The sequence below is a fragment of the Dromiciops gliroides genome, chromosome 1, assembly GCF_019393635.1.
Source record: "Dromiciops gliroides isolate mDroGli1 chromosome 1, mDroGli1.pri, whole genome shotgun sequence".
In the NCBI taxonomy this organism is placed as follows: Eukaryota; Metazoa; Chordata; class Mammalia; order Microbiotheria; family Microbiotheriidae; genus Dromiciops; species Dromiciops gliroides.
In genome coordinates, this window is record NC_057861.1 from 669,022,071 (window position 1) to 669,047,545 (window position 25,475).

The 25,475-nt window shown below is 39.9% G+C and overlaps 1 protein-coding gene across 1 annotated transcript in view; it reads left to right on the top strand.

Annotated features, from left to right (window-relative positions):
• CCDC12 (coiled-coil domain containing 12) overlaps positions 1-25,475 on the top strand; it is a 73,969-nt gene that overhangs the window by 30,129 nt on the left and 18,365 nt on the right. Inside the window, exon 2 of the mRNA XM_043977958.1 lies at positions 11,844-11,911. Coding sequence (XP_043833893.1) covers positions 11,844-11,911 — 68 coding nt within the window. The remainder of the gene's footprint in view (positions 1-11,843; positions 11,912-25,475) is intronic.

The following is a 25,475-nucleotide window of genomic DNA, read 5'->3' on the forward strand; positions in this document are numbered from 1 at the left end:
ATTCTAGAAGGCAAGGAACTAGGATTACAACCAAGAATAATCTACCCAGCAAAACTGAGTGTAATTCTACGGGAGACAAAAACGATATTTAATGAAATAGAGGATACTGAAGCATTCCTAATGAAAAGAAGTAGAAAATTTGACATTCAAACACAAGACTTAAGAGAAGCAAAAAAGATAAGCATGAGTGAGGAGTCATTAAGGGATGAAACAAGGTTAAACAGCTTGTGTGCCTATATGGGAAGATAATACCTGTAATCCCTCAGAATTTTACCAACAGGTGTCTAAAAGGTAGTCTACTTAGATAAAGAGTCTGGGTGTGATTCTATTATGTTAGGATGATCTCAGAAGGAAAATGGGAGGGTGAGAAAGAGATGTACTGGGAGAAGGGGGAGAGAGGAAGAATGGGGAAAATGATCTCACGTAAATGGGGCATGGAAGGAGAATGGAGAGGGGTGGTGTAGGCCATACTTGAACTTCAGTCTCATCTGCACTGGTTCAAGGAGGGAAGAATAAAATATACACATACAATTGGGAACAGAAATTCATCTTACCCAACAGGGTAAAATAGAAAAGGGTAAGTATAAAACAACAGGGTAATAGAATCTAGGCTGCCTAGATTCTAGGTCAAGGAGCAGGTGTTTTGGAGGGAGGAGCTGGGCAAGTGCTGACTCCTACTTTGCCCTCTTCACAACTCCTTCTCAGAAAGACTCTTCAAATCTTAGTGTTATATAAATTCTTATAATTGTTTTGAGAAAAGGAAGTGAAAACCTTTAGAAATTTGAGAATAAGATTTGGATTTTTGCAACACAGCTTAAAATATATTTTTTCCCCTGGGGCAGTGAGGGTTAAGTGACTTGCCCAGGGTCATACATCTAGTAAGTGTCAAGTGTCTGAGGCCGGATTTGAACTCAGGTCCCCTTGAATCCAGGGCTGGTGCTTTATCTACTGTGCCACCTAGCTGCCCTGCCTAAAATATTGATTAGGAATGGGGTGTACTTAAAAAAGGATAATAAGAATGGACCTTTTGCAAATCTTTAAATTGAAAGGTAATGAAGTGTGTGGGGGATAGAGAGAGCTGCCTATATAAACACCTACCAGACTGCAGACTAGCCATTATGGAGAATAGCTATCAAGTAGGAAGGAGAATAGCAGTATAGTTACCCAGAAATCCACAGGAGGAAAACAAAAAATCTAAGAATGGACTTAACAATGAAATCCATGGCTTTAGATATCGGTACACAAACAGATAGTGTAACAAGCAAAATGAATTAGCTAAGGGTAACAAGCAAAATGAATTAGCAATATTGACTTGGAAGCAAATTTGACCTCATCAATGACACATGGTGAGATGGGAGCCATGACCAAATATGGTTCTGGAAGGATGAACCTTATTTAAAAAACAAAAATAAAAACAAAAAACAGTCTAGGTAAAAGAGGAGATGGAAGAAAATGTATATTAAGAAAATATAGTAATATGAGTACTCTTCAGAGGCCATATAGCTTAATCTGTACTTGAAAAAATATTTTCTGTCTATTTACATCTGACAGGGTAGTTAAGCTTGCCTGAAGACCTCCAGTGAGGAGGAATTTACTACTTCCTAAGGTGCAGTCCATTCTACTTTTGCGGAAGTTATTCCTTATGTTAGCCCTAAAGGTTTAGATTGCTGATATTACTTCCTACAAAGCTCCCAAATAGGTAATTTAAGACAAGGGAGCTTCACTCAGCTGAGTTACTTTTAGGTGTCCTCAGTACCTATCCTTGTTTTTGTTTTTGTGAGACAATTGGGGTTAAGTGACTTGCCCAGGGTCACACAGCTAGTAAGTGTCAAGTGTCTGAGGCTGGATTTGAACTCAGGTACTCCTGACTCCAGGGCTGGTGCTCTATCTACTGTGACACCTAGCTGCCCCCCCCCCCTTTGTTGTTATTGTTGGTTTTTTGTTTTGTTTTGTTTTGCTTGGGGCAATGTGGGTTAAGTGACTTGCACAGGGTCACACAACTAGTAAGTGTCAAGTATCTAAAGCCGGATTTGAACTCAGGTCCTCTTGAATCCAGGGCCGGTGCTTTATCCACTGTGCCACCTAGCTGCCCTATCCTTGTTAACTATCCTGCTGTGGCCAAGTAAAATTTTTTTGTTAACTGTTGAATGACCTATGAGTATCTTATTTTCTTACAATATTGAACTTAAACTATGGGGACTGGCCTGAGTCAGACCCAGCCCTGAATATTTAAGAAGACTAGAAAGGCAAAAAGAGCTTTATGTTGGATCCTCAAGGCAATAGAAGGCCACTGGAGTTTGTTGAGTTAGGAGTGTGTATGACATGATTAGAACTATGCTTTAGTAAATCATTTTGGAGGATGAATTGAAGAGGAGGGAGGCCTGAGGAAAGGAGACTCTATAGAACGTTATTCTAGTATTTCAGGTGACAGGTTATGAAGACCTGACCTAGAGTGTTGGTTGTGATAAGGGAGAGAATGGGACTCAGGAGGGATTTTGTGGAGATAGAAATGACAAGATTTGTCGATTGATTAAATATGGGAAATGAATGAGAATCAAAAGTTAAGGATTACATAGAAGTTACAAACTTGGGTGACTAGAAGGATGGTGTTGCCCTTGAAAGTGATAAAGTGGTAAGTTTGGAAGAAGAGTTGGTTGGAGGGGAAAGGTAACAAATTCTGATTTATATTTATTGAATTTGACATAGTTGAGGGACACGCAATTTTTTTTTTATAAAAGTATTTTATTATTTTCCAGTTACATGTAGCGATAGTTTTCAACATTTGTTTTCATAAGATTTCTAGTTTCAAGTTTTTCTCCCTCCCCTCCCTTCTCTCCCCCCTCCCCAAGACAGCAAGTAATCTGATATAGGTTATATATGTACAATCACATTAAACATATTTTGGCATTAGTCATGCTGTGAAAGAAGAATCAGAGCAAAAAGGAAAAACCTTAAAGAAGAAAAACAACAGCACCAAAAAGAAAAGAAACAGTAGGGTTCAATGTGTATCCATATTCCACAGTTCTTTTTTTTTTTCTGGATTTGGAGAACATTTTCCATCATGAGTCCTTTGGAACTATCTTGGACCATTGTATTGTTGAGAAGAATCAAGTCCGTCACAATTGATCAACACATAATGTTGATGATACTGTATACAATGTTCTCCTGGTTGTGCTTATCTTACTTAGCATCAGTTCATGTAAGTCCTTCTAGGTTTCTCTGAAATCTGCCTGCTCATCATTTTTTACAGCACAATAGTATTCCATTACATTCATATAACTGTGAGATTTAAAATTGGATATTAGATCATAAATCTCCCCTACTTAACTTTTCCCTTAATTTATCTCCCAGACTAGTAAATGGAAGAAGCTTCTGGTTTTCTAGATAGAGCCTTTATTGTATATAAGGTGTTGTTGATTAGAAGGATAGGAAAATAGAAATACAGTACAAATCGTCTTAAATCTAGGCTTAGTCTATATTCCTTATAAAAACTCACCAAACAGGGCAAGACCAGGCATCAGGAAGTGACGTGGACGAGTGGGAGGAGGAAGGAAGAGACTGGCGCTCGGTCTCGGGCTTTTTTCCTGAGGATGCTGGTGGAGAGCGGAGCTAGAAATGTGCTCTCCCTTTAATAGATAGGAATCTAGGCCTTTCTCTCTCTCTTTACCAAATTATTATTCTCCTTAATAAATGCTTAAAAGTCTAACTCTTGCTGAAGCTTATAATTTATTGGCGACCACTCATTAGATATTTTAGACAGACTAGCTAGAATTTTAACCCTTAACATACCACAACTTATTCAGCCATTCCCCAGTTGATGGGCAACCCCATAATTTCCAATTCCTTACCACCACAAAAAGAGCAGCTATAAATATTTCTGTACATGTGGGTCCTTTTCCCTTTTTTATGATCTCTTTGGGGAAAAGACCTAATAGTGGTATTGCTGGGTCAAAGGGTATGCACAGCTTTATAGCCCTTTGGGCATAATTTCAAATTGCTCTCCAGAATGGTTGGATCAGTTCACAGCTCCACCAACAATACATTAGTGTTCCAGTTTTTCCACAGCTTCTCCAACATTTATTATTTTCCTTTTTTGTCATATTAGCCAACCTGATAGGTGTCAGGTGGCACCTCAGAGTTGTTTTAATTTGCATTTCTCTAATCAGTAGTGATTTAGAGCATTTTTTCATATGGTAATAGATAGCTTTGATTTCTTCATCAGAAAACTGCCTGTTCATATCCTTTGACCATTTCTCAATTGGGGAATGACGGACATGCAATTTTTAATGTCAAATAAGCAGTTGGTCAACAGATATTAAGTATTATAATAGTACTATGTGCCAGGCAGTGTGCTAAGTCCTGGGGATATAAAAAGAAGCACAAGACAGTTCCTGCCCACAAGGAGCTCACAATGGAGAAACAACAAGCAAACAAATATGTACAAACAAACTATATACAGGATAAATAGGAAATGATTAAGGGAGGGAAGGCACTAGAATTAAGAGGGATTGGGAAAGACTTCCTGTAGAAGAAGAGTAAAATCTAAGAGTAAAAAACCTAAAATGGTAGGATTTGAAGGAACCCAGGGAGGATGTCAGAGAGTGTTTCAGGAATACTAGACAGGTAGAGGTAGAGAAAATGCTCAAAACTGGTGTCTTGTTTGTGGGACAGCCAAGAGGCCAGTTGTCCCTGGATTGAAGAGTATGTGTGGAGGAGTAAGGTGTAAGAAGCCTGGGAAAGTAGGGAGGGGGCTGGGTTATGAAGGGCTTAGAAGGCTAACCAAAGCAGTTTGGATTTGCTCCTGGAGGCAAAAGCAAGGCCCTAGAGTTTATTGAGAGAGTGTGTGTGTGTCCAGATTCAGTCCTTCTACACTTTTACTAATATATGGGATGTGCTGCAGCGATCTTTGTCTTTCTATTATGTGTTTTGTACTCCGGAGCCCAAAGTTGTGTTTTTCTCCCCAGACCTGATAAGCAGGAAAGCACTTCATCAAGCATGTCTCCTCAATTTAGAAGAAAATGATAATGGCTTTTCTTCAGACTCTGGAGATGCCTATCTGCTGTTGCATAATCCTTTTCAGAAATTCATGCTCTCTACTCTCAGGAGATGGAAATGGTATTTTTCTTTGTCCTGGATTGTGCCTTGTAGGCTAATTAAGTATTGATAGGGTGAACTGCATTATGTAAGTATTTCTGTGTTCCGGAACACTTCTTGCTCTCTTTGGCAAAATAATCTGTGAACAATGTGTGCTTCCTGAACTCTTGAGTTGGGTTTGATTTTTAGGAGAAATCGCCCCTGGTGGATGGTGGCTTTGAGACAGCTGTTGGAGAGTCCCTGTGCCCTATCCCTGCTAAAAGACAACTAACTGTCAGGATATGGTCTTTGCTTTGTTATGTTATGAAACTAACTGAGCATTTTTGAAACCAGAGCAGAGAGAGAGGGCTTTTTAATTAAAAATTCTACCTGGGAGAATTTACCACTTCCAGGGACATACTATATTTTGACCTGAACTTTGGCTTTTCTTCTCAGAGAGCTATTATCAATCTCTAGAAAATCAAACTCATTAAAAGGGTGAAAGAGAAAAATACAATCTGCAGTCTATAAATCAGCAAGCTTGACTTATATTCCTGGCAAAATTCTAAAATGTGTAATTAAAGAGATGGCTAGTATATATCTAGAAGAAGAATCTATGATCACAGAGAGCCAGCATTACTTTATCAAGAGCAAGCTGTGTCAGATTAGCTTTATTTCTCTTTGTTGACAAAATTGCTAGTCAGGTAGATTAGGGAAATAGTGTATAGAGTTTAGTGCCTAAGAGTGCCAGGCCTGGAGTCAGGAAGACTCATCTTCCTGAGTTAAAATCTGGCCTTAGATGCTTACTAGCTGTGTGACCCTGGGCAAGTCACTTGACTCTTTTTGCCTCCGTTTCTGTAAAATGAGCTGGAGGAAGAAAGGGCAGATCAGTCCAGTGCCAAGAATACCCCAAATGGGCTTATGGAGAGTCCTGCATGACTGAAACGACTGAACAATAAGAACAGGTATTTTTTTGATGCTTGTTTTAAAAAATACGTCTGTCTCTTTATAATGGGTATTTCTTCTCATGACATGGAAGTGGGTCCTCCCCTGCCCCCTTGAGAAGTTTAGCAAAACAAAGTAACACTTTGACTCTGTCTGACAGTTTGTATAATTCCATACCTGGACACCGTGATCTATTTAGAGGGAGGAGGACCCGCTTTACCTGATTTTCACTGAAATCACCAGCAGTCACTGCGTCAATCTTAGTTCTATTGTCTTTCAATATGATCAGCTGGATTTTAGCAAAGTTCTGACAGAATATCCTGTGCTGTTCTTGTGGACAAGTGGGAAGGTGGGAGTTAAATAGAATAGAGCTAGGTGGATTTGGAATTGGTTAAATGACTGGACCCAGAGAGTGGTCATCAGTGGTTTGATGTCACTAGGAGTACTCCAGGGATCTGATCCGTCTGTGCTTGGCCCCGTGTTTAACATTGTTATCAGTAGATAGATAAAGCATTTACTACCGGACTAAGCATCAGGCCTACAAATACAAGCACAGGAGACAGTTCCTCCTTCTAAGATGTTTACATTCTAATGGGGGAGCCTGGAAAGAGGGGGTGGGAGAGGAGAAGTCCAGAGTTGAGTTATGAGCAAAGAAGATGAAGAGGAGCATAGCTGGGTCCCCTCCTAAAGTAATGATCAGGGCAGGTAGTTGCCAAGAGGGTTGGGCCTCAGGCTGAGGAGGATGTGGAGACAGACCTGAGACCTTAGCTTTAAAAGGTCTTCCACTGCATCGGGGCCATCTCCAGTTGGCCTGATGTATATCTTGCCGATGGACCCAAATGGCTCTGGAGGAGTGAGTGAGGCTGGTGACTTTGCATAGCCGGGCCTCACTTAAATCCTGTTCACTGTAAGCCATGACATCACCTTGATGTCATGGACCTCTTCCAGAACGAAGGACAAACACCAACAACGATGATGTGGCGACTTAAAAGCATAAATGACCTGCTTTTCACATTGGTAGATGACACAACTAGGAGGGATTAAAAGGGCTAGAATGTTGGGTCTAATCAGGTAACAATGACATTTCATAGGGATAAATGTCAGGTTTTATACTTGTGTTCAGAAATTTTACTTCACAAATCCAAGATTGGGTAGGCACAACTGGTTAGCAGTTCCTTGGGAAAAGATGGGGAGTTTTGGTGAACTGTGCAGTTTGAGTCTACAGTGTATAATGGCATCCAGGAAAAGGAACGTGACCTTAGGCTGCATGCTGAAGGCACAGTGTGCAGGGATGAAGAGCTGATGGCTCTGCTGTGTTCTGCCTTTGTTCAGACCGTATCTGGAGTATTCTAGTTAGTTCTGGGCATTTTGTTTTAGGAAGACAGTTGATAGAATAGCGACTGTACGGAGCACAGCGACAAGGAGTGGAGGGCTTTGAGTTTATGTCATATGAGAATCAGTAGAAAAAATTGTGGATATTTAGCCTGGAGAAGAGAGGACTTGGAGGACAAACGATAGCTGCCTTCTGTTATCTAAAGAGCTATCAAGTGGAAAAAGGATTCGCTTTGTTCTTGAATGAAGGGTGGACGTTTCAAAGTGGCAAATTTAAGCATGATCTAAGGAGAAACTTCCCAACATATCTTTCTGCTAATGAAATGGACTGCCCCAGGGGTGGTGCTAAGCTTCCTGTCATTGAAGGATTTGAAGTGGAGGGTGACTGACCACTGGCCTGGAACATCGTAGATGTGAGGTGGTTATTGTTGTTTTTTTAGGAATGGGATCGCAGTCAGTCTCCCTTCCAACTTGGAAAGTATAATATTGTTTCTGTACCATGTGATTGGGTAGCCAAAACTTGTATAGGAAGATAGGTTACAACAGGGTTATTGACAAAAATGTATTTTATTATAGTAAGTGCTGAAGGAGTATGTTTGAGCCACCAGTTTATAGGACTCCATGGCTTCTAGGTATATGGGGAAGAGTGTAGGATTTGAAATCATTACTATTTGGTGTAGTTGGGGGTAGTAGTTGTTCTGTGTGTCCTTATATTAATACCTCATTCAAATCATAGTAAAACAGATGTCATGAAATATTTTGCTTTTACGTGACAAATTTTGTATTGTTTGTATTTTGGCAATTTCATTTGGAAACTGTTGTACTTCTATATGGTTGAAGATGTGAACATGACTTAGGGAGAAGAAGAAGAAAACAACTGGATTCAGAAACAGTTTTCTTCCCGTAATTTAAAACATGAAAATTCAGAACTTTCATGAAACAGTACCTCATTTCATGAGACAAATTCTAATTCCATTTATGAAATAATCCATGGAACAACCCTTGGCAGTGGAGTCTGTTAAAAATGGAAAGCCTTAGCCCTGCTGCTGGCTAGTACAGTTCTTTGTTAGTGTAGTTTGTGTTGTGTTTCAGTGTAAGTATCAACATTACTCATTTAAAAAAAAACATTTTTTAAACAGGGCAATGAGGGTTAAGTGACTTGCCCAGGGTCACACAGCTAGTAACTGTTAAGTGTCTGAGGCTGGACTTGAACTCAGGTCCTCCTGAATCGAGGGCCGGTGCTTTATCCACTGCACCACCTAGCTGCCCTCTATTCTTTTTTCATTAAAAAAAGTATTGATGGTCAAGACCTCATTCATTTTGATGGATCCTCCTAATGAGGTGAACTTAAGAAGTTTGAATAGAATATTCCTTGTTCCTGGTGTATGTGTACTCAGAGACTACATACACTGGCACTTTGATTAAATTTTAATCCCTTTTTTCAGAAGACACAACAACTGTGTCTTTTCTTTCTCCTTTATCCCCTTCAGCACTAAGTATAGGCATATATGGGGTAGTTGGGTGGCACAGTGGATAAAGCACTGGCCCTGGATTCAGGAAGACCTGAGTTCAAATCCAGCCTCAGACACTTGACACTAGCTGTGTGACCCTGGGCAAGTCACTTAACCCTCATTGCCCCACAAAAAACCCCAAAAAAACTAAGTATAGGAATGTAATAAGAATTGTAAAAATAAAGAAAATAAGGGTCATAACCCAGTCGGCTTAGAATGAACCTTAGAAATTATGGAATCTAATCTTCTAATTTTATATGTAACAAACCTGCTGGATCCTGGGGGATTGAGTCTTCATCTCTTACTAAGAGTTCTGAACTCTATACGCATGTGGTCTGAGTTCAGTCCTAGGAGAGCATGCCTCTATAGAGAATGATTAAGGTTTTCTCCTCATTGTTACTGAGTCATTATACCCCTGCCCCAAAATACAACTCTGGGGAAATGTCTTTTTTTTTTTAATCAGTTTTATATTATTTTCAAGTTGATATTCTCTACCGCTCCTCTTTCTCCTCTCTCCTTTGAGAAAACAATAAAAAACAAAACCTGTTACACATATAGTCAAGCAAAACAAATTCTTTGTGGAAATATCTTAAACAAAGCTTAGGAATGGTTCATTTTTCTAGGGTCTCCTGAAAAGAGTTTGAAAGAGTTCCTTCCAGAAAAATACTCACTGTATTAGTAGATCATGTATAGGACAGCTATTTATTTTTTCCACCATTACAGAAATGATTAAAACATGGTTGTTCATGCCTGTAATTTCCTTCTACTGGAGGAAGCTAGTGGATCATTTAAGTTTAGGGGGTTTTGTCTATAGTAAAGCTGAAGCCAATCAGGTATCTGCATTAAGTCTGGTACTCTTTTTTTTTAATGTAATAAGCATTTTTATTTATAGTTTTGGATTCCAATTTTTATCCCTCCTTCCCTCCCTCCTCTCCTCCCTCCCTGAGTCAGTAAAGCAATCTGATATGGGTTATACATGTATGATTATGTAAAACATTACCATATTTGTCATCTTGTACAAGAGAATGATTAAAAGAAAAAAATGAAAGAAAGTGAAAAATAGCATGCTTCAGTCTGTTCCACCAATATCAGTTCTTTCTTTGGAGGTGTGTTTCATCAGTAGTCCTTTGGGATTGTCTTGGATCGTTATATTGTTGAGAAAAGTCAAGTCATTCACAGTTCTTCACCAAATAATATTGCTGTCTCTGTGTACAATGTTCTCTTGGTTCTGCTTACTTCACTCTGTGTCATTTCATACATGTCTTTCCAGGCCTTTCTGAAATCATCCTGCTTGTCATTTCTTATAGCACAATAATATTCCATCACCATCATATACTACAGTTTGTTTAGCCATTCCCCAATTGATGGGCATTCCTTTGATTTCCCATTCTTAGCCACCACAAAAAGAGCTGCTATAAATATTTTTGTACATATAGGTCTTTTCTCTTTTTGGGGGATGTCTTTGGGATATAAACCCAGCAGTGGTATTGCTGGATCAAAGGGCATGCATAGTTCTATAGCTCTTTGGGCATAGTTCCAAATTGCTCTCCAGACTGGTTGGATCTTTTCACAACTCCACCAACAGTGGATTAGCGTCCCGAGTCTGATACTCTTGAGGTGAGCCCCTAGTTTCTCAGGGCCACTAGGCTGCCTAAGGAGTGAACTGGGCCAGATAATATACCTATCACTATTGGGGTCTGGCATATGAGGGACCTCTACACTTCAAACATGGGAGAGATAAGGGGAGACTTAATTTCCAAAAAATCCCCAAGCTATCCCTTCCCAGACTCATAGGTGCACATTGATAAAGACCTAAAACATGAAACAGTAGCCTATAACTCCTAAAACGTGCAATGTTTTGTGGCCTACTGAAGAGCCATTTTATCTTTTTCTTGACTTTGTACTATCTGAGCAATTTCCTCACAGTTTGCATCTTCTAGCAGTCAGTCAATAAGCATTTATTAAGAGCCTGTTGTGTGCCAGGTGCTGTGCTGAAGACCTTCCTTTTGGTGGCTGTCTTCTCCTTTGAGAAGGGTTGTAACAAACTGAAGTCACCTGGAACCTCTTGAATCTTTGAGGTAACCACTGAAGTGGGATGCATCCATCTTGGGACCATTCTCCAGTCACCTCTGCTCAGGAAAAGAAACACAAAGTAGAAAAGGCAGCTTGGATTTTGAAATTAGGCTTCAGGCTCAGTCCGATGTATACATGGTCTTCCTGTCATGTGGGAGCAACTACCTCAGCTTGGGGATGGGGAGTCAGAGAGCTGCCCACCTTCAGAAGAGAGGAACAAGGGAAGCAGAAGTTAGTCGTATCTCCCTTTAAAGTGTGAGTGGGCAGTTCTTGGCTGCTCAGTGGCCACTCCTCTTTTTTTTTTTTTTTTTTTTTTTTTTTTTTTTTTGGTGAGGCAATTGGGGTTAAGTGATTTGCCCAGGGTCACACAGCTAGTAAGTGTCAAGTGTCTCAGGCCGGATTTGAACTCTGGTCTTCCTGAGTCCAGGGTTGGTGCTCTATCCACTGTTCCACCTAGCTGCCCCACGCCATTCCTCTTACACTGTCTCATCATGGGGTCAGGAGGCACTTGGGACCAAGCAGAAGCATTTGGTTTTGAATATCCTTTAGCAAGGGACATGCCCAGCAGAGGGGGCTGAGGCACATGCTCAGATCCCTGGGGGATGCCCTCCAGTCTGGCAGATGAGGGGGAGGGGATGGAGGGGGTGGTGCTGATTTCCCTCCATGACATGGAGAGGAGAAGACAGAGCCAGAGAGGGAAAAGTAACTTGCCATAAGTAGCAGAATCAGGTTCTGAACTCCCCGCTTGGGATGCCAAAGCCAGAGCCCTTGCCCACAAAGGAATCACCGCAATTGCTGACTGCTGAAAGGTGCAAAAAGCGTTCTCTCTCACATGTGTGTTTTGATCACTTGCTATTCCAGAGATAAAGGTTAAACTTAGTGGGCGTTTTTTCCTTTACCATTTTACAGACTAAGGAAGATGAGGAACCAAAAAGTAAACAGTTCAAAGAAGAGGAAGAAGGAGGAGAGAAACACAGGTAATCGATGGTTTGGTTGTGTTTGTTTGTTTGCTGGTTTGTGATATATGGTGACGTAGTATTGTCTGGTAACCCATTGTACGATTTGGGGAAGAGCGTTCCATTTCAGCCATGTTCTCATTTCCCTCCTTCCCACACCTACCAGCGTGGATTGGAAAGAGCACTGGAGTAGAAATCTGGAAGCCTGGCTTCTAGCCTTTATTCTGCCATTGATGAGTTGTGTGACCTAGAGCAAATGATTTCATCTTTCTGGTGCTTAGAGAAGATGATTTGAGAGGGATCTTTAGTTTAATGGTCTGAGGTGGTAGAGGTGATGGCCGCGGCCTGAAGCACAGTACCTACTTAGAGCATTTGACTTTGCATTTTTACTTGTTTTTTTGTTTTTTGTTTTTTCCTAGACTGGACCCAGTTTCTTCATACTCTGGGCTTCTGTGTGTGCCAGTTTACATGGCTGATTTAACTTCTTTAGCTACTTAATGGCAGAGGCGGGATTTGACTTCAAGTACACTGCCTTTTCCATTTTATAAACTACTGTCTCTGTGAATTAAGAAGATATGTAGGGGCAGCTAGGTGGCGCAGTGGATAGAGCACCGGCCCTGAAGTCAGGAGTACCTGAGTTCAAATCCGGCCTCAGACACTTAACACTTACTAGCTGTGTGACCCTGGGCAAGTCACTTAACCCCAATTGCCTCACTTAAAAAAAAAAAAAAAAAGAAGATATGTAGATATATCCACATAAGAATACTACTAAAAGTCAGCAATTCTTCATTTGGGGGAGACAAGTTTAGCTCAGCATAAGACAAATCTACCTAACAGCTTTCTAGAACCATCACCTGCTGCTTTACGGTTTCATTGTTTCCTCATAATATTAATAATAAAAATAATGGACACTTACATGATGCTTTAAAGTTTGCAGAGTGTAAATAACATACATACACATACACATATACACATTCCCCACCCCCTACACACACACACACACACACACACACACACACTAAAAAAAAAATCTCACTCGCACCTCAAAATAACCCTGGGAGGAAGATATTTCAGGGAGTTTATCTTAATTTTCCACAAATGTATTTAATAGAAAGTGTTAACTCATTTGCACATGATCACACAGTATTCAGTGCTAAAGGTAGGATTTGCACCTATGTCTTCCTGTTTCCAAACACTTCACTAGATCCCCTGTAACATGCTGCCTTATTGTGGAGTGTTTCTATAGGTCTCAGATGATTATTTTTTGTAGCTGGGATCCATGATTTTAGTTGGAATTAAATTAGGTAAACACAAAGAATCTAGAGTTAGAAGAGATGCCTGTGGCCAATTAGTCCTGCTCCTATAGAAATCATGAACTACACTGATTCTCTATAGCATATTTGGGAAGTGAGCGCCTTTACATGAATTTTGAGGGTAACTGCTGTTCATTTCTTTAAGATACAAACAAACTCATTTTTGTGATTCCTTATGGTTCTCTGCCCTCTTTAGTGAAGATCTGGAACATAATTTAATCTTTTCTTGATGACTGAGTCATTTTTGGGTGCATTGATTATTTTTCTTCTTTTAAGAAATTTTTAGTAAACATTTTTATTAAAAATTTTGAGTTCCAAATTCTACTCCATCTTCCCTCCCTTCCCCCTTCCTGAGGTGGTAAGCAATCAGATATAGGTTATACATGTACAGTTATGTAAAATATTACCTTATTAGTCATTTTGTATAAAAAACTTGAATAAAAGAAAAAATGAAAGAAAGAATGTGAAAAATAGCATGTTTCAGTCTGTGTTCAGTCAGTATCAGTTCTTTCTTTAGAGGTGGAGAGTAGGCTTCATCATTAGCCCTTTGGAATTGCCTTGGCTCACTGTATTGCAGAGAATAGTTAAGTTATTCCCAGTTCTTCATCACACAGTGTTGCTGTCACTATGCACAATGTTCTCTTGGTTCTGCTCTCTTCACTATACATCAGTTCATACAAGTCTTTCCAGGCCTTTCTGAAATCATCCTGCTTGTCATTTCTTATAGCACAATAATATTCCATCACAATCATATTGTAATGATTGGAATAATGCCACCTGCTGGAGACTTACTGTAGAAGAGTTCTGCCCATGAAGTGAAGGTCTTTGAGGGCAAGACCAGGAGTCATTTCTTTGGCGTCAGGAAGTGACGCGGGCTAGTGGGAGGAGGAAGGAAGAGACTGGCGCTCGCTCTCACTCTCTTTCCTTTGGACTCTGCTGGAGAGCGGAGCTAGAAATGTGCTCTCCCTTTAATAGATAGGAATCTAGGCCTTTCTTTCTCTTTACCAAATTCTTATTCTCCTTAATAAATGCTTAAAAGTCTAACTCTTGCTAAAGCTTATAATTTATTGGCGACCACTCATTAGATATTTTAGACAGTTTAGCTAGAATTTTAGCCCTTAACAATATACCACAGGGGCAGCTAGGTGGGGCAGTAGATAAGAGCACTGGCCCCTGGAGTCGGGAGGACCTGAGTTCAAATTCGGCCTCAGACACTTAATACTTACTAGCTCTGTGACCCTGGGCAAGTCACTTAACCCCAATTGCCTCACCAAAAAACCAAAAAAAACCCATCATATACCACAGCTTGTTTAGCCATTCCCCAATTGATGGGCATTCCTTTGATTTCCAATTCTTAGCTACCACAAAAAAAGCTGATAGAAATATTTTTGTACAAATAGGTCTTTTTCTCTTTTTTGAGATGTCTTTGGGATATAAACCCAGCAGTGGTATTGCTGGATCAAAGGGTATGCACAGTTCTGTAGCCCTTTGGGCATAGTTCCAAATGAGCATTGATTATTATAATATGCTGGAGTAGAGTGTGTTGAAGTCTTACAGAAAAGGCTTCTTTCTACTCCAGTTAACAAAGATCCCCAATCCAATGTATTTTAGAGTTCAGAGGACCATCACTTTAGAGGTCATTGAGCCCAACTTCCTTATTTTGCAGAAGAGAAATCTGACACAAAGATCAAGTGAATTGCATAAGGTCAAACAGGTATTAAGTGGCAGAGCTGGGATTTGAATCCACATAAGCTTGCCCAAATCTAGTGCTGTTTCCACTGTGCCTCCCAAGGATAAGAACTCTTGTTTCTGTCATCAGTCCTGCCTATCTCTAGCAACCTCCTTAGTTAGCAGCCACAGCCACCTTTTTTTTTTTTCTTTATCTGAATTTGGTGCTTTGCAGCTTCTATAGACTGGGAAATGGGATAACCAGTGGTTTTTAAGACTGTGCCTAAAATAAAGAGATATTAAGTAGAGGGTCTCCAAGGGATTTTCCTGTGAGTCAAGTATGTATGTTTTAATATAATGCAATACTGATGTATGTAGAAAGATATTGAAAATATGGAGAAAGATTATATTTCTTTCTAGGAGAGTATAATGAGGGACAACAAATACATTTTTGAATAGTTTCCTCATAAGATTCTCACAGAATCAGGGCAGCTAGGTGATGTAGTGAATAAAGCACTGGCCCTGGAGTCAGGAGTACCTGAGTTCAAATCAGGCCTCAGACACTTGACACTTACTAGCTGTGTGACCCTGGGCAAGTCACTTAACCCCCAAAAAAGATTCTCATAGAATCACATAAATAATTTATGAAGTAACAGGGCCATTTGTTCATTTGAATGTGGTTACAGGGACTTAGGATGTTTTCCCATAAGAGAGGCTAGAAGCAGGCATAACTGGCAATAGCAAGAATTTAAAACAGATACAAGAAGTCTATAAAAAGCATGATGGGACTCAGGCCATTTAATGTAGGGGCAAAATGCCTAGATAATACTTTAGCATATTACTATTAAATCCATAAAATACTATTCTGATGCCTCTTGTGGTAGGGTGGTAACTGAGTTCTCGAAGGCTTTGGTTGTAGAGTGTAATCTGTAGGTTCTGCCTTGCTATAAAGAAAAGCCTTAAATATTGTCCTGGTTGCAAACACTATCTGCTTTTTGATTAACTGACTTAATTAAATATGGAAAAGCTCATCACTGATGAGCAGCGCACTTATTTTCTGACCATGGCAACTCATGAAACAAAGAAACATACAAAACAGTCCTTAGTCCTTTGCGGCCACCTTTCACTTCTGTGGTGACAGTGGCAAAGTCATGGAAAAGGTAACTGAGGATACAAAGAGTCAAATGGTTTTTAGACTATTTATAAACCTTTACTCAGCTCTTGGTTCTTGAAATGTGAGATCCTTATCCAGTGACTTGGTAGACATAATACTAGAGGTAGCCATACTACTGGATTAGAATCATAATCTTGACATTCTCATTATAAATGAAGCTAGAAGACAAAAGGATGTTGCAGCTAAACTGAAGACCAGCATATAGGCAAATAAAGTTGGTAGAGTTGGTTTTATTATGTTTCTAAAGGCAACAGGAAACATGATTTCATAGGACATTTGGTCGTCTATTATTGTGTTGCTTATGCTAAGTATTTGCAGAGAAGCCACTATAAAAATAACTGGAGCTAATGTGCCAAATGTGTATTACAGAGGATCAGGAGATAGAGAAATTCTATGAAGAACTTGATAAGACCAAATGAAATCATGCCACTTGATTCATGATATCAGTGCAAAAGTGGGAATAGAGGGCAGCAAAAAATAGGTGGGAAAATATGGTTTAGGATTAAGGACCCTTATGAAGTAATTAGAAAGTGCTTTGCATCATTAGAAATGAAGGAAGCCTATTATGGTTATCTAAGTCCATCCTTCTGAGAATTTAGGAAAGATGGAACGAGCCCAAGGTAACCCAAGTAGATTAGTGGTAGGTTGGGTTTAAAAAAAAAAATTTAATAAGTTTTTATTGATGTCTTCTGTTTTTTCTTTTCTTTTTTTTTTTTTAGTGAGGCAATTGGGATTAAGTGACTTGCCCAGGGTCACACAGCTAGTAAGTGTTAAGTGTCTGAAGCCGGATTTGAACTCAGGTACTCCTGACTCCAGGGCCAGTGCTCTATCCACTGCGCCACCTAGCTGCCCCTGTCTTCTGTTTTTTATATCATGGTTTTCGGACTGCACAGCCACACTGTGGCCTGTGGCTCTTCCGGGCGCTGATCCATGGTCGTCCAAGACTGGTGGAAGCCTACTACTACTAGTTTTTCCCCATATCCTTATTCCTCCTGCTCTCTGAGAGCCATCCTATTTAACAAATTGTATTTTTTTTAATCATCCAAATTCTGTGAAGATTTTTTTTGGGTGAGAATTCTGATATATTAATTGTGGTTTTTTTTATCTTAATAGTATTTTATTTTTTTCCCCAGTTACATGTAAAGATAGTTTTCAACATTTGTTTTCATAACCTTTTGAGTTCCAGATTTTTATCCCTCCCTCTCTTCCACCTCCTCCCCCAGACAGAAAGAAATCTGATATAGGTTTTATTTTTTATACAATCACTTTAAACATACAAATAGTGTTTTTTAATGACAAAAAAAGGAAAAAAATCAGCCCCATTAATCAACACATTGAAAAGACCAAAAATCTGTGCAATGTGTAACACCTATAGACCTCTCACCTCCATGAAGGGGTGGATTGGGGTGTCCTCCCAAATCTCTTTAAGTCATGCTTGATCTTTAGAATACTGTTCCATTCACTTTTGATTTTTGGTGTGTGATCCTTGTTCATGTACCTTGTTGTAGTTGTTGTTTTCTTGGCTCTTCTGACTTCACTCTGCACTTACTCATGCATATATTTCCATGCTTCTCTATTTATAATTTATAATCTCTATATAATTTCTTACAGCACAGTAATACTCTATCACATTCATGTCCCACAATTTTTTATAGTTATTCCCCAATTGATGGTCATCTACTTTGTTTTTAATTCTTTTCTATCAGAAAAAAGTGCAGCTATAATAACTATTTTGGTGTTTATGGTGTATAATGACTTCCATGGAATATAAGCCTAATAAGGGTCTCTGGTTCAAAGGATATTTGCATAATTCCAAATTGCTTTCTAAAAGGGTGGTATGATTCCACAGCTCTATCAACAATGTATTAGTATGCCTATCATCCCACAACCCCTCCAGTATTACTATTCCTATGGTTTTAAAGATCTCTGGAGGAAATTCCCTAAATCTCACTTCACTTTTCCCAGGTCTTTCTCAGGCTTTGTGTATCCTGTGTGTTAACTGGATATGGTATTTCATTTTCAGAGCCCATACGATGACTGATCTTGTCAGATCAAAGGAAATCAATACCTGATTTATGACCCATAGTGTCATAAATGTATAAAGTAGCTTAGTCCTTTTCAGTTTTCTTTCTCCTCTTGCCATTTAAATAGTTTCTCTAGGAATTCCTATCTATCATACCCCTACAAAGTCAAGATTCCCAAAACTTCTTCTGCCAAGGGAACATTTGGTACTTGTTCTTAATTAAAACAGTCTATCGCTGGCTTACTTTCCCTCTTCAAGCCTCAGTTTCCTCATCTGTAAAATCAGGGGGCTTGGCCTTTCAGCTTAAGATCTGTGAGACCTCGTTGTACTGGCTCCCACACTACCTAGTGCCTAATCCTGCCTTCAGCCTGGACAACACCAGCCCCAATTTAAGTACTTGGGAAAATGTTATTAAAAATAGCCAAAGAAACATTGGTGGAGAAAGTTCCATTCTAGAAGCACCTTCCACTAATCAAAATCACCGGAATCATTTAATTTCTGAGCCCTGGAAGGAATCATCATCTAATCCCCCTTTCCCCCCAAATTTCCCCTTTTTCTTTGGGGTAGCAAAATGGGAGGAATTGTCTTGGCAGGTTCACCTTGCTAGTTATAAAACTATTTATCTGCTTCCTTCATGTAATAGCCTTTCAGGTCAACTTTGAGCTTAAGATTTTCCTTGTTGGTTCCATTTTTTAGTTATTTTATCATTCTTTTCTTTTGAATCAACTCCTTAAGCTATTTAACCCAATAACAAAATAAATGTTGATTTGTACAGTTATAGACTTAACTTTCATGGCTTCAACATGATTATTTAGTCCAGTTCCATGTCCACTTTTTTGGGGGGGTGGGGTGGGGCAGTGAGGGTTAAGTGACTTGTCCAGGGTCACACAGCTAGTGTTAAGTGTCTAAGGTCATATTTGAACTCAGGTCCTCCTGAATCCAGGGCTGGTGCTTTTTATCCACTGGGCCACCTATCTGCCCCCACCATGTCCACTTTAAAAAAAAAATAATAAGCATTTTTATTTAATGTTTTGAGTTCCATATTCTATAACTCCTCTTTCCCCTCCCTGAGGTGGTGAGCAACCAGATATAGGTTACACATATGCAATTATGTAAAACATTACCATATCGGTCATTTTGTGTAAGCAAACTTGACAAAAAGAAAAAAATGAAAGAAAGTGAAAAATAGCATGCTTTAGTCTGTGTTCAGTCAGTGTCAGTTCTTTCTTTGGAGGTAGATAGTATGCTTCATCATTACTCCTTTGGCATTGTCTTGGATCATTGTATTGCTGAGAATAGTTAAGTCATTCACAGTTCTTCATAGAACAATATTGCTGTCACTGTGCACAATGTTCTGCTGGTTCTGCTCACTTCACTATACATCAGTTCCTATAAGTCTTTCCATGCCTTTCTGAAATCGCATGACCACTTTTAAAAACATTTTGTTGATGCTTTTTGCTTTCACATCACAGATATTTTTGGATATAGTCTAACAACCCCACTTCCCAAAGTAACCCTCCCTTGGACGAAAGAAAAATGGTTAAACAAAACCAATGACAATGACCACTTTTGAGAAATGCATGCAGCATTCCAAACCTATAACTCCCCATGTCTCTACTTCAAGGTTGGAGGTACTTCCTCATTTCTTTTTCTGCTTTATGATTAGTCATTAAAGTTAATTGGCATTGGGCTTTTTTTAGTGTTCTTTTGCTTACATTATTGTAGTCTACATGTATGTTGGTTTTTTGGTTTCAAGTTCTTAATTCTTGTCACTTTTTATGAATTTCTCATATTCATTGTTTCTTATGATGAAAAAATATTTCATTATATTCATATAGTACCTGTTAACCATTGATAAATACTACTTTGTTTCTAGATTTTGCTTTCTTAAATAGACATAGTCATTCTTAAAATATTATGCTCCTTCATTGCATTGAGTACATTGTGTCTTTTGGCTTGTCTAAGATATCCCTCTATTCTTTTTATATTTTTTTCCCTTTCCAACAAGGTAACACTGTAAACACATCTACCTTCTACTAAGGGAGTCTGAGGGGATAACAACAATAGGGGAGTGGTCAGCACTCAAAAGCATAGTGACAGGTTCATAACCAGGCAGAAATGACCCTAATACCACTTCAAAGGACCATGGTATATAGTAGAATAATTGGAAATTGTGTGTGTGTGTGTGTGTGTGTGTGTGTGTGTGTGTGTGTGTGTGTGTGTGTGTGTGTGAGACAGGGTGGTTGGAATTTCTCCTAACATCCTTTGCTTCTGCTCATTGTCTCCCTTTTGCTCTATATAGAGGTTAGTTTTCCTTCCTTCCCCAATGATCAGCTTTGCCTCATTGTTTCTCAATTGTTTTATGGTAAAAAGTTTCTGAAAGCCTAGAATAAGTGTAGAAAAGACTCTGGTGTTTATAGCTAGCTATCTAATCCTGCTAATGGTATAGCATTTCCCTTCTCTGTGGTAAGTTTCTTGTGTATTATGCAAGGTAATCTTTGTTATGAATATTATCTGCTCTGGGTCTTGGTTTCCTCACCCATTAAAGGAAAGGGTTGGACTACATGATCTCATAAGTCTAAGGTGTCTACCACCTTTAACATTCTGTGATTCTATGATTTTATCTCCATGGGTTATGGAATGTGAAGGGGAGAGAGGCTTGAGCTGATAATAATAAGTATAATGAATAAGTAGCCCCCGAAATGCAGAATCTTGGGCTATAATTAATCCTTTTCTCATTATTTCAGCACTTAGTCATTTCCTTACAATTACAGTTCAGCATTGGACTGTCTGCAAAGACTTTACAGCTTGGTAAGATCAAGCTCACAGAAGGCCTATGCTAGGGCAGGTCAGATAACAGGGCCGTTACTTAAGCCTGGCTTCTGGGAGTTCATTCCAGTGATGGCTCACCCCTGTTGACTATGTGCAGAGGGGTTCATTCAGTGGCACTGGTCTTCCTGATCCTGTGCAGAAGAAGTCACAGAGTTCTCTCCTGCTGCTTCAGCTGCTGCTTTCCACCAACTCTTTCAAAGTACATTTTTCTTATGGCTTTTTTTCTTCTCACCTGTCTAGGAAGATGCTAACTGAACATTGGGCTCTTCAGATTAGGCCTTGGGGGCACTGGTTTCTCAAACCAAATTGGGTATCACTTACTATAGGACAGATTGTGGCACTTGCCTTTTTATTGTTAACACTGAAATCTCTCAACCAGTCCTATCCGAGGCACATGACTTTAACCTTTCTGAAAAGACTGCACTCTCAGGTTTTGCTTGTGGGACTTTAATTGCTGATTCCATATCATTTAGAGCCAGCCCAGCCCTGCCCAAGTTTCTAAACCCCCTAAGGTGTTAATTACCTGATGTTCTTCTCTTTCTGAAAATTCAAACTCAAGAGGATGGTATTCTTGGTACAGTTGCAGTCTCACCCATTTGTCCCAGGTGGCTACATTTCAGTAGTGGTGAGACTTTGATGACAGCCTGGCATACTGGAATTATTTCTTAACTTTTAAAGTAAAAATGAGTCATTTCTCACTTCTGAGTATTTTTGGATCATATGATATCATGCTCATTGACTGATGTTTCTATTGTTGCTTGTGAAAATGAGGGAGTGGATTGGGGGTTTAGGGGAGAAATTCTGTAATAGCAGTTTGTTGACAAGAAGGAGGAACCCACCCTTTTTCTTCCTTGGTCAAATTTAATAAACCGTATCACCAAATATGAGAAAGGAAGTACAGACAAAAAAGAGGGAAAGCATTAATGCTTAATCAAGATGTGGTGTAGTAGAAGGAGCTCTGGACTGAAAATCTGGACACTTGGGTTCTCTTCCTGGTTCTGCACTCCTGACATCTGGAGAAAATGAGCAAACAGTTAAGTGAACCTAAGGCAAAGTCTTCCCTGGAGTAGAAGAGGATCCTGGGTTGTCCTAGGGGCAGGTCACACAGTGTACTTCTGCTCCTGCCCTGTATGTAGCATACCTGTAAGACAAAGGTCACCTGACCCTCGAGGGGAACTTAAAGGGAGAAAAAAATCATTGGAGAGCATCCCAAGTTCAGGCTGAGTGGCATGTTAGTTCCTTGATTGCCTTTGGGATTTTTTACAAAAAAGTATCAGCTACTGGAACCTCTTCCTTCTCACACTCCCTCTTTAGTTTCCGTTGGGCCCAACTTGTAGTTGACAGTAAAGAGGAACTTAGAAAAAGAGGGAAAGGGAAAAGAGACAGATAACGAGATTTGTTTTAGATATATTGAGTCTTAGCAAAAAAGAAGAAGTTGAGATGCCAGTAAACATTAAATGTATTGGACTAAAAAAACAAGAAATGGGAGGAAGTTGGTGTGTAAGAGGACATTGGGGGACTACCTCACCTTATTTGGCACTTGAGCATTCTTTCTGTTGGGGAATGCCATCTAGCCATTTCTGTTTTCCTTCTGGCACACAGGTACAAGGTGGTGTGGATCTCGGCATTGCTGTTGGACAGGTAATAGTGTGAAGTGAGAAGAGAGGTGATTTCCCCAAGGATATGAGGCTAGTTGATGGCAGAACTTAAAATGAGAACCCAGCTCTCCTGATTCCTACTCCTTTATTTTTGCTGCTATATGACCTATTTTTTATTTCCCCGAATTCCAGTTTTTGATTACTGACTAGGGTTGCGCTGGAATATGGTGTACTGAGAAGTCAGTTGCTGACATTAAAAGAGAAGAGGGTTTGTTTTTTTTGCTTTTTAGGGGAGAGTGGGCCTTCAGTGTGTTGCTTATTGCCTTTGGGGACTTCCCATACCACAGGAATTCTGGGCAGGGAGAGGGTGTATATAAGAGCAGTCAGTCTTAGTGCCAGATGAAATCACCGTGCTTTCCAGACCTCTATCTGCTTGGGTTGGAGATTAACTAGTAGTTTATAGTCAGTCTGGTGGGAGGCCCTTCTAGTAGTAGGACTTGCAGATTCTCTCACAAACCTACTAGTGTGGTCTGAAAGATACTATCTTTTGATTTGGGTATTGGGAAATAAGGCAGCAGTATCCGCAGCACAGCTGATGAGAGGGTGGCTAGACCCTGTTGGGTGTGTTTCAGATTCTCCCCTGGAGACTTTAAGGGCCAGAAAAGAAACCATATCTGTCCCTGTTCTCAGCCACTGGGTCACAGCCTTTGGGAATCACCAAGAATACTTGTGGCTCTAATTCTTGACCACTAGCACAATTTATTGGGGATTTATTGGGTGTAGGGAAGTGTAGCTGACAATATAAGAAAGTGCTTCAAACATAGGCCGAGGCAGATTCAGGTCATTCCTGTTCTGAAAGAAATTACATAGATTTCAGACAGCGAAATGGGGGATTAATGACTATCCATATTAGAAGAAAGTACACCTTTTGCCTCCCCACTTTGTTTTTTTCAGGACCTGCTGAAATGTGTACAGTGTGCTGCCTCTTTCTCTGCTTTCCCTGTTCTGACCTTGAAAACAGGAGTAGAATGGAGCTAATTCCCACATCTTGGTTTTTCTCTTTGTAAATGATCACTTAGCGTGTGTAAGACAGGTAAGACACCCAGTATTCTGAAGCTGTTATGTTTTATGGATGATTTTCAGTCTCTCTTCTGCTGAGTAATACCCAGTATAGTTGACCTTTTCCACTGAAGACAGTCTCTGTGGGCTTTAGCGCCCCAAAGGAGAGCTGTTTGTGGACTTTATCTTACTCCTGGGTGCTGGAATATTTATTGATTGAGTTAGGAGCTGGTTCTCAGCCCTGTTCTTGGCAGCTGCCTACAAGAGCAGCAAACAGAGGCCCCTATTACACCTCCTTGGCAAATATGACTCTTAAGTTCCATAACCTTTTGATTTGAAGGCGTTAACTCTTGGCGTGACATATTTGACTGACATACCCCTTCTTGCCGTGAATTTTCCCATGCCAGGGGCTAAGGCAGGGACTACCAGTCACAGAACCTTAGAATTTACCTAGTCCTACGTGTACCTGAACAGAAACCTATTCTTAGAGTCTCCAGTGACGGGAGAACATCCACCCCCCAAGGCAGCCTGGTCTACTTTGAAAGGGCTCTGATAAGGAACCTTTTCTCATTGTAAGAAAATTAAGGGATTAGGAAGAATAGGGGAATGGGAGTAGAATTTGCAGATTAGGCTCTTCTTGGTTGATTTTTCCCAAGTGACAGAGCTCTGGATCCCAGAATTTGGCTCATTTACAATCCTCAAACTAAACTTTGTCATTTACACTTAGTCCTTATTACTCTTTGTTTCTTTCTCTGAGATAACAGGAAGGACAAAATGACATATTCTTGTCCTGTTCTCTAATTTGTCTTCCCAGATAGGGATTAGACTGGGTGGGAGGCAGAGAAAGCACAGATGGAATTGGAGGGAATTAAAACCTGTCACTAGAAGAAAGACTCAGCTATAGAGGAAGTAAAAAGGGGGGGCAGCTAGGTGTTGTAGTAGATAAAGCACCAGCCCTGGATTCAGGAGGACCTGAGTTCAAATCTGGCCTCAGACACTTGACACTAGCTGTGTGACCCTGGGCAAGTCACTTAACCCTCATTGCCCTGCAAAAAAAAAAAAAAAGGATAGGGGTGCATTTGGCCCTGCTCTTTGTTATCTGGTGTACAGATTGGGCAGCGGTCATAAGAAGGATAATTAAAAGACACAGTTTATCAAAAATATGCTTTATACAGTGCGTGTTCACTATAAATATGTCCACTCTGTTACCTTTAAGGCTGCTTCTAAGTCTTCTGAGTTTAAGTTTTATCTTCTACTTGCCAGAGCTATCACAGGCCCAAAGCCCTGACACTGGCTCTTAGCCAGAATGTCTTTGAAGTCTCCAGAGAGCAATTAGGTGCTTGTTCTGACTTGGGGGTTTCTGTCTGTGCAGAGAAGGAGGAAGTCTGGGAAGGTGCCGGTGATTTGGTGTAAACATTGATTCCTTGGGCTATGGAGCATTTCATCAAGGTTGAGCGGTTGTGTGAGAAGAGTCAGGGAAATTAAGGGTGTATAACTTTGGGTCTTTGAGATCAGATAAGAACTTGTCTTTTTGATTTTTCCTTCTAGTTGTGCACGTGCTTTTGCCTGATACAATTGCCCCCTCAGATTCTACCTCTAAAAAATAGAGCAACAAGATGAAACCAGATGACTGGATTAGGAGTGTGAAAAGGGTTGTGTTTCCCCTTGTGGTGGGGGCAAAGGGGAGGCACCATAGGAGAAGGGGGAATTCTGAAAAATTTATTATGAACTAGACTTCTTTTTTTTCCCTTTTTTATTTAAAAAAATTTTTTTTGGAACCAGACAGTTCTAAACAAATTTATATGGAAATGTGAATCTGTTATGTACAGCTTGTTTTTTTTTTTTTAAAGTACTTTCAGTATTGCCTTGTGTGTCCTCTTAACTTCCACTATCTTCTGCGCATTTCAAGAATGGTTTT